The sequence below is a fragment of the Xiphophorus couchianus genome, chromosome 5 (genome assembly GCF_001444195.1).
Source record: "Xiphophorus couchianus chromosome 5, X_couchianus-1.0, whole genome shotgun sequence".
In the NCBI taxonomy this organism is placed as follows: domain Eukaryota; kingdom Metazoa; phylum Chordata; class Actinopteri; order Cyprinodontiformes; family Poeciliidae; genus Xiphophorus; species Xiphophorus couchianus.
Window position 1 is genome coordinate 1734591 of NC_040232.1, and position 17839 is coordinate 1752429.

Genomic DNA, 17839 nt, shown 5'->3' on the forward strand with positions numbered 1-17839 from the left:
ATGGATCAGCAGCTAAAACTAGGTTAAAAAAGTTAGATGTTATTCAAGCCCGAGCAATGAGAATATGTTTAGGGGCAGTTAAATCAACACCAATATGTGCATTACAAGTAGAGTCAGGAGAAATGCCATTATGCATTAGAAGACAGCAGCTAATGGTAAATTATTGGATAAGTTTAAAAGGACATAATGCAGATCACCCGGTTAAGAAATTATTAGGAGAGTGTTGGGAAAGAGGAAAGAAACAAATGGATAGTTTTGGGTGGGTTGGGGATAATAGAGCGAAAATTTTTAATGTATATTATAAGGAATTTAGTCCAACTGTATTGTGGCCTTTGAGACCGACATGGACTTGGAAATATATTAATGTAGACAGAACACTAACAAATATTAGGAAAAGGAACACATTAGATACTTGCCAAGAATTTTATAATCACATGCAGAATAAATATATTGAATATTTGCAAATTTATACGGATGGGTCGAAAGACCCTAAAAGTGAAGCAACCAGTATAGCCATAGTGATTCCTGAATTAAAGATTAGTATTTCAAAAAGAACATCTGATTATTTGAGTGTGTTTGCGGTAGAACTAGGTGCTATTTTAGTAGCTTTAGAAGGGGTGGAGGAAACTAATAGGAATAAAATAATAGTTTGTAGTGACTCTCTATCTGCGTTGACGAGTATCGGAAAGGGACGTACAAAAAATCATCAAAATATTTTATATGAGATTATGGCGGTTCATCATAGGATCTGTGAACAAAATAAAAATGTTGTATTATTCTGGACTCCTGCTCATGTAGGTATTATGGGGAATGAAAGAGCAGACAAGCTGGCGAAGGAGACAATTAAACAAGATGATATTGTTATGCAAATAAAGTTATCTAAATCTGAAGGCAAAAGTATAATTTGGAAAGAATGCAAGAAGATATGGGAAGATAGGTGGGTAAATGAAATTAAAGGAAGACATTTATTTAGAATACAAAATACAGTCGATGTAGAAAGGATCAGAGGATTAAACAGGAGGGAAGAGATAATTATAAATAGAATACGAACTGGGCATAGTTTCCTAAACGGAACTCTTTTTAAGATGAGGAAACACCTTACTGGTTTATGTAGATGGTGTGATGAAGTAGAAACAGTGGAACATGTTTTGATTAAATGTAGGAAATACGAAAGTCACAGAAGATTATTAAAAACAGAACTAGGTGTTAGTAGGGAATTGAAATTTGACAAGGTGATCGATCAGCTGAATAATATTGAGGGGAAAAAGAAGATTTTTCGTTTTTTAAAAGACACTGGGATTTTTAAGAGTCTTTGAGGAGTAGGTAGTAGGAGTCAATAGAGGGCAGTAGTGCAACATAATTGGATGCAAGCTGCCGTTAAAATCTAAAGAAGAAGAAGAAGAAGACAATGTTCGGTTTTGCTCGACCCAAATGACGCTGACTCAACGCCCCAGTGTCGTCACGTGACGCCGCTTCGAGGAGCACTTCCATTGGCTGGAAGCTCCCACACAGGAGGAGCTGATCCGCACATTTTCCTGCAGTTTGTCACCGAGTCTGAGTCCTGGCATGTAGCTCTGGGCCGAGCCGAATCGAGCCGGCGGGGAAATCACAGCATCACTGAGAGCCGCACGCAGCCGCGCGCCCCGGGCAGCAGGGAGCAGATTGACCGGAGGGACAGAATGAGCCAGAACACCGCGGACACGAGCACGCTATGCCTCTTTGATGTAGATGGCACGTTGACGGCCGCGAGACAGGTAAACAAACAAACAAACAAACACCTACGTTCATAGAAACACGTCGCAGATGCTAGAGTGACTTCCGGCTCCACGTCCCGACTCTGTCCGCCTGTTGATGAGCTTCCGGGAAACATAATACACACTTGGTTCCGTTAAAAAGCTAAACTCACGCTGTTTACATAAACTTATTTAAACAAAATTTTAAATAAGTATGTTTCATGTTTTCTATTATTTATCTTTATAATGGCTTCTTCAAACAGGGAACGGTTTACTAGCGTCTACATGTAACAGGAAGTATCTGGCGGAACACAAAAACTGAACTCCCTTGTAGTTTTTTTAAAACCCCATCATATCGTTTAGCTAAAAACATTTAGTTTTGCCCTTAAATATGTGGCTGTTTAGTCATTTTAAACTGCTGTCATATGATCAATCAATAAAAAGCATGTGTTTATTAATTATGAGTTCGACCCAAAAGCCCCAGTTTCCATTTATTTCCGCTAGCATCCTGCTAACTGCTGAAACCTGGTCTAGTAAAGAAGTACTAGACCAGTGTCTCTTTGTTAGTTTATTAAAGACTGCTTGTTTTAACACCAAGATTAATAAAATAACTTCTGACAAGACTGTTATACTTGTAAAGTAGCATTAATGAGTCCCAGCCCTTTGTGTTCTGCCTACAGATTATCAGAAACATCCGAGCAGCTTGATGGTTTTTAGAGGAAATGTTGTAAATAAATACAGCTGGTAAGAATTAGGACACCTTTCACCTCTTTTCATCCAGAAAAGTACATTAACAAAACAAAATCTCTCTGCGCTAAACCTGCAGCAGCTTTCATTCTTTGACATGAAACCTATTAGAAATTACTGGAGTGAGACAGTTTCTCACTCACAACAACAAATATTAACTTTTTATTATTATTCAACTTTTCTGTTTGTGAGGGTTTTATTGTCCTAAAGAGCAACTATTGTATAAATTTTACTTTTTAGAGCGTTGCATCATGTTATGTAATTCCCTCATCAAAACCCAACTTGGAGTTTTGCTTTGATTTTTTCATGCATGTTTGAGAAATCCTTTAATCTCCATGGCAACCATGTGCAAAACGCCTGGGTGGACCTAGCTCCGCCTTCAGGGCGCTGCTCCTCCTCTGAGCTGCAGTTTCCAGGCTAACAAGCTTCAACTTCACAGAGCAGCGCTTCTCTGCGACTCCCTCACTCGGCTCCAGAAATTACAAAGTCATATTTGATGTATATAGAATTTTTATAACAACTGAAGTTAATATGGCCACATGAATGTGCTCTAAAATGGCAATACGTGCCTGGAAAACATGGAAACCTGCCCCTTTAATCACTGACCCCGCCTCCACCTCCAAGCCCCACCCACTGCATTTTACATTAAACATGGCCTGTTCTACTAGCTGTCAGCTTATGAGAGCGCCCCCTGGTGTTTGTCTGTGTTTCCAGAGAGTGACTCCAGACATGAAGGCGTTCCTGGAGAAACTGAGGACTCGGGTTCGGGTCGGTGTGGTTGGTGGCTCAGACCTCAGTAAGATCAAGGAGCAGCTGGGAGACGACGGTGAGGAGGAGGAGGAGCTCAGTGGGGTCAGAGGTGAAGGTTTAGCCGTTCTGGGTTTGACTTCCTGTTTTTCCGTCTCAGTCATCCAGAAATCAGACTATGTGTTCGCCGAGAATGGCCTGGTGGCGTACAGACACGGACAGCTGCACTCCATCCAGGTGAGTCACCTGGTGCACAAAATGTCCTCCAGGGGGCGCTAACTGGGGAAGCTAACTGTGTCGTTTGTCTCTCAGTCTATCCAGGCCCACATGGGAGAAGAGCTGCTGCAGGATTTCATCAACTTCTGTCTGAACTACATGGCCAAGATCCAGCTGCCCAGGAAAAGGTACCGACCCAAACCAACCCGGTTCTGATGAGACATTTATGTAAATATTTATATAGATATTTTAATGCTTGATGACAGTTTCTGTTTTGTTTTTTTCCCTGATTTTTCAAGTTACCATTCCAGGAAACTGTTTTATCCTCTGTCTTCAGTGGCTATGCTAACTAGCCTTAGCATTCATGGCAAACTATTAGTGAACTAGCTGTAGTGTAGCTCAGGAGTTCATTCCATGCTATGGTCCTGCAGAGAGAATTAACTTCTCGCTGGGAAAATGCTGCAAAATAGCAGAGACCAAAGGTGAGCATACACAAGCCTGATTGACAACGCCAAGCCCCTCCCCTGGTTCTGATTGGTTGTTTCTGATGGAGCGGCGCAGAAATGGAAGCTGACAGTTAGCCAGTGGAAGCTAATGGTTAGCCTTTCTCCTCAGAGGTACGTTCATCGAATTCCGGAATGGGATGCTGAACGTCTCTCCGATCGGACGCAGCTGCAGCCAGGAGGAGCGCCAGGAGTTCTACGAGCTGGACCAGGTCAGAACCGCATGCGTTTCCCAGAATTCAGCTGCTTCATGCCGCTGTTCTCGCTGGTGCGGCAGCGTAAAGCAGCTTGTGCTTTACCTGCAGAGAGAGAAGATCCGGGAGAAGTTTGTTTCTGTGCTGAAGGAGGAGTTCAGAGGGAAGGGGCTTTCGTTTTCCATCGGTGAGTCCACTGCCCACCGATCCGGGCCGGTTTCTGGTGACCCGATCCGGATTGGCTGACGATCCGGTTGTTCCTCTGCAGGAGGGCAGATCAGCTTCGATGTTTTCCCTGACGGCTGGGACAAGCGCTACTGCCTGGACATCGTGGACAAGGACAACTACTCAACTGTCCACTTCTTTGGAGACAAAACCAAACCGGTGAGAACCCTGAGCTGATCCGGTCCGATCCGGTTCAGGTCTGACCCAGTTCGATCTGAAGGCGTTGCAGGAACAGCTTCAACATTTGGAGCATAACTACTAATTAAGAAGCGTGTTGTCATTTCTTCAAACCGACTCTGACGGATCTTATTGAGCTTCGAAGTTTAAGACCAACAGAACGAAAAATGATTGAACATTTTTAAAAACAAAAATCTGAAAAGTGTGGCGTGCCTTTATGGTCAAAGCTCTGCAGACCAAACTGCTGCTGTTTCTCTTCAGCAGCTCAGAAAGTCCACACACTGAATCTAATTCTGAACTTTGACTAGGCCATCCTAACCCTGTGCTGATCTAAACCATCAGAACACCACCCATCTTCCCACAGCATAATGCTGCCACCGCCATGTGCAGGTTTTGTATGTAGTACAACTGCTTTAAGCCTCTCCAGAATGTTCTGCTGCTGGGTTCTGTGGAATCAGAACCAGAACCTCTGCAGATTCTGAATGTCTTTTTGGTTTTTTTTTGGGGGGGGGGGGGGGGGGGTTCAGAGTGAAGGAGCTGAAACATTTAGATTCTAATCTATGAAAAATGTAAATTTGAATGATATTTTCTAGTTTATAATTCTGTTCTGGTCGTCCGGTTTGGACCGGTCCAGTTCCGCAGCAAAACCCCTAACCTCCTGCTGCTCCTTGCTCCCCTGCAGGGAGGAAACGACTTTGAGATCTACAGCGACCCGCGGACCATCGGCCACGAGGTGTCGAGTCCCGAGGAGACGCAGCGCCTCTGCCAGGAACTCTTCTTCTCCTGAAGGGGGCGATGCAGCCTGAACTGGACCGTCTGGTCCTGGACGCTGGCTGAGAACATGCAGAAGATTTTAGCTTTTTTTATTTCTCTGGTCCGGTCCGGTGGTCGGAACCAGCTGGGAAACCTGGTCTGATGTTCCTGAACTGTAACAGCTGGAAACTCAATAAAACAGGAAATAATGCTTCTGTTTTCGGTTCTGGGTTCTTCTCCAGAACCTCCCGGTTCCTCCAGAAGGTTTTGGTCGCATTAACAATTATTTCCAAAACATTCTCAATAAAGAAAAAACTGAATTTAAAATGACTAAAAAGCAAAGAGATGATAAAAGTCATCTAAATGTCTCTGGTTTTCAGGCAGAAGAAACTTTTCAATCTAAAATATAAATTTATACTTAAGGTTTCCTTCAGATGGTTTTACTGTTTAATTTATAATAAAAGTGGGACAACAATGGAACCTTGAGGAACACCATGGATGATTAACAGCGACTCCTCGGATCAGTTCATGTCAGGTTACATTTGGACTGTCTGGTTCTGGTTCTGTATCTGAGCCCGGATCTGTGCAGGGTAGTCGGTATCTGTAGGGCTTGCGGTGCAGCAGGAACCGGTTCTGTCAAAGAACCTGAACTTTTAAATGGGTTCTGTGGTTCTGGAACCAGAGAGATTTTTGCTCATCGATCAGTTTGTTTTCTGACCGACGCAGAACGGTCCGACCCGGCGGCGGTCCGACCCAGGTCACCGTGTCTGCTGGCCGCTCCTCCTGACGTGATGCAACTTTCACCTCTGACCTGGTTCTGCTGTTGTAGTGAGGAGGATCTGGGGTGGTTCTGATGGTTCTGGTTCTGTCCAGTCACTCTGGATCATTCATTCTGGAGAAGATCTCCGTTTGAACATCAGAGCTTCATTAGAACTTTATTGATCGTTTAATGTCGGTGATACAAAACCAACCACCGGTCCGGGTTCTGAAGAAGAGGCGGGTCCAGGTCTTCATGTCCTCAGAGTTGTTGGTGCAGGCAGAAACTACAGCAGTGAGTTGCCATGGAGACGTGAATTGAGTCCAGCTCCAGGTTTTCCAAGGAGCTGAGAATCTGAGCTTTTATTCTGAAACCACAACATAGAGCAACATATATAAATCTACAGACATAGAGCTACTGGCATATATCTGCAAACATAGATCTGTAGATGTAGATCTGGTCCACTGGGCTGTGAAAACTTTTACAGTTTTAAATAAAACCACCAATCAAAGCCGTGAGGAACCAGCAGTTTCCGTCTCCATGGTGATCTCTGGTGGTTCCGTCTCCATGGTGATCTCGGGTTCATATTATGGGCTGTTTCTCTGTGAGCCGGGTTTAGCCGTCCTGTAGGATCCGTAGAGGAACATATCTGGCTCTGTTGCCATGGAGACTGATTCAGATCTGAAGCGTTGCTGTGAGTTAACTCCGCCCACAATGGAGCGAATACATTTATCTAAACCAGTAAAGCAGCACCAGTTGACCAATTTATGTGAGGGGTGGATTCTGACCCGGATCCAGTGGTCCGGTTCTGGTTTTCCCATATTTCCAGTCGGGCAGCAGCGTGGACAGCCTCAGTCCAGCTCCGGGTCCTTGCTGTCTTCACCACCACAGGACGAGCGGCTGCTGAGGTCGGCCACGCCCGACTCCAGGTCGTCCTCCACGTCCGGACTCCTCGGTGACCCAGAGGGGGCGGAGTCTACTTTCTGAGCCCTCTGATTGGCTGGCTGAGAGCTGCCAATTGGTCCAGAGTAGCGGGTGGGCGGGTCCGGCCCGCTGTGTGTGACGGAGAGGCAGCTACTGCTCCTCCGCGCCACCGCTGTCTTCTCCCACCTGATTGGTTCCCCTGTGAGCGCCGCCAGCCTCTGCAGACAGGAACACACACAGAGGTTCTACTATCAGAACTACACTAGAGGAACAGAATCAGTCAGAACCATACATGTTCTTTAAAAACCCAACAGAACCTGGCTGATCAGATGGTACCAGCATGAGAACCTGCTAGAATCATGAACACCAGAACTAGACCCTATTTGAGAAACAGTTGCTGTCCTGGTACCGTTTAGGCGGCCATCTTTACTGCCATAAACAGAATGCTGTGGCGGCCATCTTTACTGCCGTAAGGAGATTGCTGTGGCGGCCATCTTTACTGCCGTAAGCAGATTGCTGTGGCGGCCATCTTTACTGCCAGGAGACGGCTATGTTCTTCTGCGTGTTTGATTGGTAGCATAAATGATCACTTGTAAAAAATTGGATGTCAGTAAAAAATCAGACTCATCAGTTTAGCGTTTTGCAACGTTCTGGTTTTCCTAAATAAATAGAGTGAAATAATTATGCGTGTTTTTAAATGAATTTCTTCTAAAAATGATTCAGAGTACTTCAGTGTGTATTAATGAGAACTTGGATGCTAGATTTCATTGTTTTATCCATTCAGATATTTTTTCACTGCTAAAACAAATTGAACTTTATTTTGAAAACCTGGTCCGGGTCCAGCTGCCGGCTTCTGACTGTTGCCCATGCTGAAGCTCAGTGTCCTAGTTAAAGGTGCGTTTGTGTGCTGTATGCCTTGTTCGGAGTGGTGGGCGGTCCCTCCGGCCGGTACCTCCTGCTGATTGGTCAGCTCCTCCTCCAGCTGCTGGGACTCCTCCCTGACGGCAGACAGGAAGTCAGCAGGTGACTGTCGAGGGGGCGTGGCCTTCTCCAGGTGGCTGTAGAGGCCTTTCCACATCCTGGAGAGAAGCAGCAGCGTTAACCCGCCGCTCCATCCATTCAGACAGTAACGCTTCAGGCCGAGCCGCAGTTCCTCACTTGAAGCAGTAGGGGGAGGTGTTGGGCCTCAGCACGCCCTGACTCTGGCTCAGCTCGTCCTTGTAGAGCGGGTTGGAGAACCGGGACCGCTCCGACCACAGCTGGGGCCACACCGAGTGGCTGCGCTCACGGAGCCTGGAGACCAGAGCAGAACCGCTGTGAACCGAACCGGTTCCAGAACCACCAGGAACCACAGCGTGGGTGGACCTGGGCGAGCCCGGAGGTACCTCATGTCCCGGCGCTCCTTCTCACTGTTGCCCAGGAAGGTGCCGTACTGGCAGGAGTAGACGTGGGAGTGGACGGCCACCAGGAAGCGCTCGTTGAACTGGAAGGCGCAGGGGAACTGCTCCGACAGCTGCCACACACACTCCAGGAACTGGTCCAGGACCGGGGACACCTCCTTCGGGTCGCCGTCCAGGTGGGCGTACCTGCGGAGGGCCACACACTGAGAGCTACCCGCAGGGTACTGACAGAACCAGGCAGGAAGAATCCGGTCCTGGTTTTAGAACTTCCTGGTTCTGATCCTGACCCGGTTCGGCTCACAGACCTGTGAGAGAACTTGTGTCCAAAGGAGACCCAGTCCTTCTCGATCAGCACCTGGAGGAGAAAAAGGGGATGAGGAGGAGGAGTTCCAGGATATTACTGGAGCCAATGGGATTCGGACCGGTACCATGAATCCTCTGATGGTTCTGTAGAACGGGTCGAGCAGGATGCTGGCCACAGAGCAGGCCTGGGCCGTCCGGTCCCACCCGTCTGAGCAGTGGACCAGAACGCTGACGCCTTCATCCGCCACGGCCTGGACAGAGAGACGCGGACCGGGTCAGAACCAGGACTGGGTCAGAACCAGAGGATATAGAGTAAAACTGAGTGAGATGATGGAGGTATCCACACCCTCTCCTTATTGGTTAATTCAGACCTTGGCGATGAAGACGCCGGCGTCCAGAACCGCCTTGATGTGTTTCAGCCAGCCGGAGCTCTCCAGCCCCCACAGGAAGTCGGTCATGGACAGCGCGCGCATCTCCCCCACTGCAGCAGGAGAAGAAGAAGAGCAGCGCTATGTGAGGGCCGGCAGAGCGCTGCGACGACACCGGCAGAGCGCTGCGACGACGCCGGCAGAGCGCCACGCACCGTCCAGGATCTTCTGCTGGCTGCTCCTCATCACGTGGATGTTCTCGATGCCGATGAAGAGGAGCCGGATGTTGGAGTAGTGGTCCTCGCTCTCGTAGCCCTTCCCCGCCGCGCGGTTCGCCATGGCGTTCAGCTGGACACACACAGGCTGTAGCGGCCCTCACAGTGTGTGTGAGTGTGAGTGTGTGTGTTACCTTGGGCCGGGTGTCCACCACATAGATGAACTCACTTCCTGGGTTGGCCTTCATCACGGCCTGCAGCATCAGCTCGTCCTCCTGGCAGCGGCCACTAAACCCCGACAGCGGCTGGCTGCACCGACACACCGCCGCCTGCAGGGGGCAACACGCAGCTGCTGATGCTGAACGTGTGTATGTGTGTGTGTGTGTGTGTGTGTGTGTGTGTGTGTGTGTGTGTGTGTGTGTGTGTGTGCGCGCCACTGACCAGCGTGTCCTGGTGAAAGTAGGACAGAGCCGGGAAGCGACCTCGGCTCCTGAACCTGGAGCTGCCCACGATGACGGCAGGCGTGGCCGACTTTGGGACAAACAGCTCAGCGGGGTACGTGTCACACACCTGCAGCACACACACACACACACACACACACACACACCTGGAATCAGAGACATGCTGGCAATCACGAGTTCTAATCTTGGTGTGTTTGCTGGTGTTTATTAGTTAAATATTGTTCAGTTTTAGTTTAGTTTTTATTAGTGACAGGCCCAGTTTCAGTTTTATCATACTGAGTTCAGGTTTCATCAGCTGTTTACAGGAAATCTGACTCCATGTGGATAATAAACCAGCGACGTGTTGACATGTTAAACATCCTCTCTGCAGATCAGATTCATGGTTCTGGACTAAAACCCATTTAGTTCCACTTCTGACCAAGCAGCTGATATTTATTGTTTTATCAAAATTCATCAAAATCTATTTTTCATTTTGGAAAGAACGTGTTTGTGTAAAATTACAATTTGACCCGGTTTGTTCTTATTGGTTCTGGAATCAGAACCTCTGATCTATGAGCTTCTCTGTGCTGATGCGAGAGCAGCTGCGGGGTTCTGGTTCTGCTGACCCGGTACTCGCTGTTGGCTGCCGTGGCGACCCACAGGTTGTTGGGAACGCCCATCCTCCTGTAGTCGGCGTTCAGGTCGATGAAGCTCCAGGATTCCTCGCGCTCCTCCTTGTTGGCGTTCGGGTTGAAGGACAGGCAGTAGAGCTCGCTGTACCGCACTGAGAGGAAAGGTCAAAGGTCAGCCGGGTCGAGTCAGCTGTACTCCGTCCTGCCAGCCAGATGTCACCAGGACTTCTTCATCAACCGTTCTGATCCAGACTTTCAGAAACCCAGAAGAACCAGGGAAAGTTCTGGCTGCTGGGACGGAGAACAGGAAGCCGGATCGGGCCGAACCCGGACGGACACTCACCGGGTCGGGACAAACGGGTCAGGGAGGCATGGACCTCCAGACAGTCACGCTCCAGCGGGAAGAGGAGCTGGAAGACCCGAAAGTCCTTGCAGCGCAGGACGAGAGGACTTCCTGTGGGCGTGGTCGGCGGTCGCTCCACGCAGCAGACCATGCTGTGCAGAACCTGAAACACACACACACACACACACACAACACACACACGCACACAGCGTTTGCAGAAACGGGAAGTCAGCGGCGCCGACTCATCGGTTCTGGGATGTTAGACAATCACTTCCTGCTGCAGCGAAAACAACAAACATGGTCGGTTCTCTGGTTCCGATCCAGCTTGACGCAGTCTGCGTTCAACATGGCGCACCCGTTGCCATGGAGACGGATCACCTGGTTTCATGCTTAGAAAGGTCCAGTTAGAACACCAAAGTGTCAGCTAAACCAGGGGTTCCCAAACTGGGGGTCGGGACTGCCAGGGGTCACAACATGATTTTCAGTGATGTCATCCATAAGGTGTATGGAAAGGCAAAAGGGACAAAATTAAAGGGGCAGTATTATGTGAACTTGACTCTTTAGAGCGTTGCATCATGTTATAATGTAATTCCCTCATCAAAACCCAACCTGGAGTTTTGCTTCAATTCTTTCATGCATGTCTGAGAAATCTTTTAATCTCCATGGCAACTATGTGCAAAACGCCTGGGTGGATCAAGCTCCGCCTTCAGGGCGCAGCTCCTCCTCTGAGCTGCAGTTTCCAGGCTAACAAGCTTCATCTCCACAGAGCAGCGCTTCTCTGTGACTCCCTCACTCGGCTCCAGAAATTACAAAGTTAGATTTCTTAAGTCATAGTTGATGTATATAGAATTTCTAGAACAACTGAAGGTAACATACTCGATTATGCTATAAAATGGCCCTTTGTGCCTGGAAAACACAGAATATTGTCCCTTTAAATAAATATATGATCAAATATATAAATGTCTCATTAAATAATGTTCAGTAAATTTCTTTTAAACTTTTAAAAATTCAATTAAAACAAATTCATAAAAATAAAATAAATAAAATTAAAATATGCAATTATTTGCATCTATTTATTTTTAAATCAATAGGGGAATCTAATAGTATGTATCTTTATTGGGAATGTTATTTTGCCCTAAACATCCTCCTGATTTCCTTCCAGCTGTGCTGGGAAACCCAAACAGAAAAAGTAGGTCAGGCAGAACAGAAGAGAACTGCTCCAGGAGGAGTACCGGATCAGAACCGGAACAGGTCTTACCCATGTCTCCCTACGGGTCTCTGGGTTGTTCTCCACAAAGATGGTGTGAGTGGCAGACAGGTAGAGTGTTCCCACGGCGGCTGTCCTCTGGCCCGAAGAACGCTCCAGCAGACGGACGTTCTCCACCTGATAGGGCACACAGGAAGTTCACTGGTCACACAGGAAGTTCACTGGTCATACAGGAAGTTCACTGGTCATACAGGAAGTTCACTGGTCATACAGGAAGTTCACTGGTCATACAGGAAGTTCACTGACGGACAGGTAGATGGATGAAAAGATGGATGAATGTATGGATGAATATGGACGGATGGACGATAAGAATTGGTCCTGAAGAAGGGAAACAGAGTCTTCCAGAACAAAGCAGCATCATGATGGAGGATCACTGGCAGACATCCCATAATGTCTCCCTGACATTATGGGATGTCTACCTGACACCACATAATGTCAGGCAGACATCATGCCTGGCATTATGAGGAGTATTATGGGATGTCTGCCTGACAGAAAAGCATCTTACCTGAGAAAAACATTTTTATTTTTAACGGAAGGTTTCACCACATGAATCCATTATCGGACATTGCGTTAAATTCTCCTGCTATTCCTAATATGTATTCCTAAAATGAGGAATGTCAGGGTCCAGACTGGACGATGATTTAAAGGAACCGTCCTCCTGGTCAGGACCCGGCAGGTAAACAGATCAAATGTCACCGAGAGAGAAGAAGCAGCGAGTCCGTGGACCTACCTTGGGGGTTCGGATGTGCTCCATCATCACTAACATCCAAGATGGAGGAGATGGAGAGGAACAGCAGCCTGATGCCTTGTCTTCGTCAGCGGTTAAATTCCCACATTCACACCGAGAACAGAGCCGTATTTCCCGCCGCTGCTGCTCCAACCCTGCCCGGGAATCCTGTCCATCATTCCCGCCCCTCCGTGTCTCGTCTTTGTTCGGATGAGCCGACTGACAGCGGGCCCGCTGGTACCGATTCCTCTGTCGGTACTCGGGTCAGCCCCTGCCTCTGACCGGACACTCTGATGTCACGTTCAGGACCGTTACAGCGCTAACATCCGTCACAGATTTTCAAAATAAATGTCAGCTGTAAATATAAGATGTATATAATCGCTTCCAGGCGTCATCAGCTGAGGAAGTGCACCTGAAAAGGTGTTTTCTACACATGGACGTTTTTTTATACACAAAATATTTATAATATAACGAATTATTATAGAAAAAGGTTGCAGTTCTGCGTATTACAGTCTTTATTTTGAAAGTCTTCCCTGTATCCCTTTAGCTTATGCTGGTAGTTTACACTCGTTCACCTGCGCTCTGATGCATTATTAAACGCTGAAGCTTGTGCTACGACATAACAATGCAACAAACATTAAATAATAATGACAAATAAATTCATTAAATGTTACAATAAAGAATCGGTTCATTTAAAATACAGATCAGAATTGACCAATTTTGATTTGTATTTTGGTTCTAATGCTTCCCGGTTCTGTTTTAACTTTTCTTCCTTTGAAACGTATAAAAACATACTGATTATATTAATATAAGTGATTTTTATTATATCACATATTATATATAAGCTGGCATATGATACATAATTATCATATTATTAAACTACACATTGTCAGTGTTATATATTATAATATCAGTATTATAATTTCTAAATTGTGTTTAAGTCTGAATAGTGGGAGGGGATGGATATTATCAAATACAATTAAAACCATATCAAAAGCAGGAATTTCTCTTATCTTCATGCCTTCTGACAAAAAAAAAAAACGGAATAAAAATGAATAATCATGCTAAACAATTAAAAAATGCGGCAAAACTTTAAAGTGACTTAACATGTCAGTGTGAAGCTGTGATAGGACCTGAACAATGTGAGGAAATGTAACGGGACGCTTTCAGGACATCCAGCTGTTAGTCTTTCTTCGGCCTCTAGGTGGCAGTAGTCACTATTATAACTACTGGTAAAGCTGGTCAGACGCAGTAAAGTTGATTTTATTTGTGTATTTCTGATTACTGAATCTAATCCGTTATAAAATTAACCCAACACACGAGGAGCACGATTAATAAAACACATTAAAGCAAAATAAATAAATAAATAAAATAAAATCATATTAAAATGACAGTTTAACTGTCCGTTTTATATCATACAGACGAAGTTAAAAAGATAAGTATTTTTTCATCAGGTATTCCTCCGCCAATATATATAGTGCGTGAGCCATGTGAGTGGGTGACCGGTCCACTTCACTGATTGGCTGCCAGCCGATGAGACCCGAGGACTCCTCCGGTGATCGCCGTCATCCACCGGAACCAGCTGGGCCGACCTGGGAGCGCGGTTCGGCTGGGTCGGAGGATTACTGGTGGAAACGTGAAGAGTCTGGTTCCTGTGGAGTCCAGGTGGAGGCTGCAGGTTGCGTGGCTCCTGCTGCAGCAGACGGTAGGTGTACTGACTGCGGGATTTTACTGTTTATTAGAAACAAGATGGAGAAATGATTTATTTTTACTGAGGTTAAACATCGCGAAGCTGCTAAGAAACAGCAGATTTTCCACCGAGGAAGCAGCTGCTGCAGTTTTATAGCAGGGTAAATATTTTTAATGTATTTTTGTGAACCTGAGAAGTTTTTGATTAGCATCTTTTTAATATTTCTGTAAACAGAACAACTTTGATGCGGTTTCTTTAATGGATGAGATGCACTGCGCTGTGCCCGGTTACCTGCAGCTACAGGCCAGGTGTCCTCTCTCTGTCCACTGTGTCTGCAGCACCCTGTCCCTGTGTGTGATGGACATTTGTGCTGCTGCTGCATTCTGGGTGTTACATAACAGGTTGTCCTCTGCATCATCCCGCAGGCCTGGCCAGGATTAAGTAAGACTCTGTGGCTCTCAGGAAACACTTTCAGAACCTCTAGCTGCCCCTGAGTGGCTCCTCAGTCATTTCAGCCTGAAGAGAAAAAGAGAAACTGTAATGGATTTGTCCGCTGCTGGAGGCTGTGTTGTTATGAATGAGTTTTTAGTGTTGCAGATTTTTCTGAGACTCAGCTGTAAACATAGACCAGGCTCCTTATGCTTCTCTCAGCTCTTTGCTGGCAGAGGGTTTAATCTGGGAAGTTTCTTTCAACATTTACTTTTTATTCTTTGAAATATTGACATATTTTTGCTTCTATATTCAGTTTTTTTAAGTCGCCATCTTCATTCTTCCTTAAATAAGTCTTGTATAATAATACATATCTTTATCCTCATTAATATTTTTAAGTCCTGACTTTGTTTTACAGTTTATTTCTTACTAATAAAATGCAATGCATTGATCCATATTTTAGCTTGATAACATATAATTTAACCCTGACTTATGCTATCATCTGATCCCACAGAAAAATATGGACAAATATGTGTCAAGTTGTTTTAGATGTTCGATTTGAAAATGTTTTCTCCTTAAAAAGAGAACATAATTATTTTAATATGAAAGAAACTAGTTTTGGATTAAACAATCCCACCCAGTTTTGTCCATAAAGTCTGCTGCTGGGTTTAGCTTTAATAAATCTCCTCTGGATTTGGCTGATCTTATTTCATTTTAGTTTTCACCACAGATTAAAGCCTGCGGACGTTTCCTGTTCTTGCAGATTGTCCCGTTAAAGCAGAACAGCCTCGTCTGATGCAGCCACTCCTTGGTGAAGTTGTGATTGTGCTCTCCGGCTCGTCATAATTGGCATTTTTGTGTCTGGATGTCAGCGTGGAGCTGAAAGCTGCGCTCTGCTCAGACTTGTTGCTGGGATTTAATCAGTAACTGCTTTTCATTTCTTCTATCATCCATAAACACTCACTAAAACAACACTAGCTGCTCTGATGGGATTTTTTCCTGCGGCTTTAAGCCTCAGTGACAGTTTAACCTCTTTAACCACAACCACAGTTTGACCGCAGGTTCAGTCACGTAAACCTGTTTCTACTCTGAACTTATTTCTCAAAAAAGTTGAGCCATGGATTTGTTTGAAGTTTAACTGAACACCAGCTTAATCCATGAGAAAAAACTACCAAAGCTAAAACGGAGCCTTTAGCTCTGCTAGCTGTTAGCTTTTGGTAGCTCAGTTCTTTTTGTGACCCTTTTCACTCCCACTTTAATCATTGGTATGTTTCACTGTACAAATCTTATATTATTAAGAGTTATAACATGGAGCCTTTGTGCTACAAACCGGAAAAATGCAAATGACTTAGCTAGCACCTAGCTGTTAGCCACACGTAGCATTTAGCAGCTAAAAGGCAGTTGGTCGAGAAGAAAATAGTTTTAATAAAGTGGATGATGTTAAATAATCTGCAACATTACTTTTATTTAATGTAACTGTTGTTACCAGAGAGAAGTTATGATAAAAGGTCCAATAAAGTTTTGCTAACAGGCTAATGGACATAATCTCTATAATGTGAAAATTGCAGTTAGCTCTTAGCCACATGCAGCATTTAGCAGCTAAATGGCAGTTGGAGACAATATAGTTTTAAAATGGTGGTGTGTTTAAATTATCTGCAACAATACTTTTATTTATTGTAACCGTTTTTACCAGGTAGCCATTATTATGGTAAAATGTCTAATATGTAGCCATGGTGCTAGCATGTCCGGTGACCTGCCAGAGCTAGGAAATAAATAAGATATAAAACTCGCTATAACGAGATTTGCATAACAAAATTAATTTCAGTAACCCATCCAAAGAAGACAGTAAAACAATATAAATTGTGCTTCTTTTTGATAGTTAAAAGTTGTATAGTTGATCATTTATAGATTAGAGTTGAGAGGTATAACAGAAAACATTTATCTGAAAATGATCAGGTGTTGTAAAAACTTAATTAATAATTAATAAAAAATTAATAAAAATTAGTGAAAATCAAAGAAAATTCAAAGAAAAACTCCCAGCGAGCTCATGATCCGGACCGCTTTAAAATATCTTAAGATGTCTGGCTGGAAGGGAATAATTGAGAGATTTAACTCAGTTTAGTTATTTTGGTTGAAGTAGCAGATGGATGCTGGCATGGACTCTCACCCACACACCTTCCTCTCCTCCAACTGGTTGCCGGTTGTTTTCAGCTGCTCTGTTGTTTCCAGGACTCAGTGAAGGCATCAGGGGAGCAGAAAACTGGGGCACCATTTCCTTAGTTTTATTGGAGAGTTTGTGCAGCGGACATGTGACCTTTGACCCTCAGGGTAAAGCATGGACTCTTAAGGTAGACTCGTTATCATGACAGAAAACATTCCCACACATACAGCTGGAGCTGATTAGAGAATCTCATTTAGTCAGAGTTTCCAGACTTTCTCTCACTCAGGGAAACGTTTGTTGCTCCAAATGTTTCAGACACAAACTTCTTGGATAAATGTTTCAGGAGTTTTCCTGCAGTTAGTCAACCGGCAGCTTTTGCATGTAGAAACACGTCCTCTGCCCCCCGATGTGCTGCTCTGGTTCCTCAAGTCTAACATTTAATTTACCAGGATGATGAATCAAATCAAATTAAAAGGAGATTTTAATCAGATTATTTTGTTCAGACGTTGCACCATCAACCCGTCTCCCACTGCAGAAAACAAAGAGAGCATGAAACTCGTATATTAAGACTCTAACTTGCTGTCTGCTTTCGTGCACAGAAGAGTTGATGCTGTTTATGTCAACTTGTTTTGACATTTTGTCACATCAGAACCAAACTTTGTTGTAGTTTTTCAGACTTTTAAATCTGACAGGTTAGAGGTCTTCAGCTTCCTCCAACTTCTTAGAGGTTAAAAGTCTAAGAAGGTTTTAAAATTCAAAGCTATGTCTTTAAAGGGGCACTACGGTGTGAAATCAGCTGTTTTAATCTTTTCGTTATAAAATTATTCTCTCATCAAGAACAAACCTGGAGTGTTTCTTTGATTCTTTCATGCATGTTTGAGAAATCCT

General features: G+C 45.0%; 3 protein-coding genes across 5 annotated transcripts in view; 2 read left to right on the forward strand and 1 right to left on the reverse strand.

Annotated features, from left to right (window-relative positions):
* The first annotated feature begins 1488 nt into the window (after positions 1-1488).
* pmm2 (phosphomannomutase 2) lies at positions 1489-5506 on the forward strand. The gene is made up of 8 exons (XM_028016990.1): positions 1489-1754; positions 3195-3306; positions 3388-3464; positions 3540-3631; positions 4059-4158; positions 4252-4327; positions 4409-4524; positions 5225-5506. The coding sequence occupies exons 1-8, from the start codon at positions 1680-1682 to the stop codon at positions 5327-5329; spliced, it is 753 nt and encodes a 250-aa protein (XP_027872791.1). The 5' UTR covers positions 1489-1679; the 3' UTR covers positions 5330-5506.
* An 863-nt stretch (positions 5507-6369) lies between these two features.
* mtmr7b (myotubularin related protein 7b) lies at positions 6370-12975 on the reverse strand. Of its 3 annotated transcripts, none has more exons than XM_028016957.1 (14): positions 12675-12975; positions 11936-12061; positions 10678-10840; positions 10329-10486; positions 9704-9832; positions 9457-9591; positions 9263-9395; positions 9051-9160; positions 8805-8930; positions 8682-8731; positions 8362-8562; positions 8135-8269; positions 7929-8055; positions 6370-7194 (listed from the first exon to the last, which is right to left on the reverse strand). In XM_028016957.1, exons 1-14 carry the CDS (start codon positions 12708-12710, stop codon positions 6904-6906), a joined length of 1920 nt encoding a protein of 639 aa, XP_027872758.1. In that variant the 5' UTR covers positions 12711-12975; the 3' UTR covers positions 6370-6903. The 3 variants fall into 3 exon arrangements, with proteins under 3 accessions (XP_027872758.1, XP_027872760.1, XP_027872759.1); XM_028016959.1 differs by having other exon boundaries at positions 7033-7194; positions 7892-8055; XM_028016958.1 differs by having other exon boundaries at positions 7033-7194; positions 7805-8055.
* Positions 12976-14242: 1267 nt separating this feature from the next.
* The window catches only part of LOC114144289 (microtubule-associated tumor suppressor 1 homolog), a 43396-nt gene continuing 39799 nt past the window's right edge, over positions 14243-17839 (forward strand). Inside the window, exon 1 of the mRNA XM_028016946.1 lies at positions 14243-14376. The gene's annotated coding sequence lies outside the window, so the exon portion shown is untranslated. The remainder of the gene's footprint in view (positions 14377-17839) is intronic.

Coding starts and splice junctions, on each gene's coding strand:
- pmm2 (XM_028016990.1), top strand. CDS start 1,680: ATGAGCCAGAACACCGCGGACACGAGCACGCTATGCCTCTTTGATGTA. Junction 3,465..3,539: donor GACAGCTGCACTCCATCCAG/GTGAGTCACCTG, acceptor TTTGTCTCTCAG/TCTATCCAGGCCCACATGGG. Junction 4,525..5,224: donor TTGGAGACAAAACCAAACCG/GTGAGAACCCTG, acceptor GCTCCCCTGCAG/GGAGGAAACGACTTTGAGAT.
- mtmr7b (XM_028016957.1), bottom strand. CDS start 12,710: ATGTTAGTGATGATGGAGCACATCCGAACCCCCAAG. Junction 10,487..10,677: donor GACCCGTTTGTCCCGACCCG/GTGAGTGTCCGT, acceptor CTTTCCTCTCAG/TGCGGTACAGCGAGCTCTAC. Junction 7,195..7,928: donor AGCTGACCAATCAGCAGGAG/GTACCGGCCGGA, acceptor TCCTGTCTGCAG/AGGCTGGCGGCGCTCACAGG.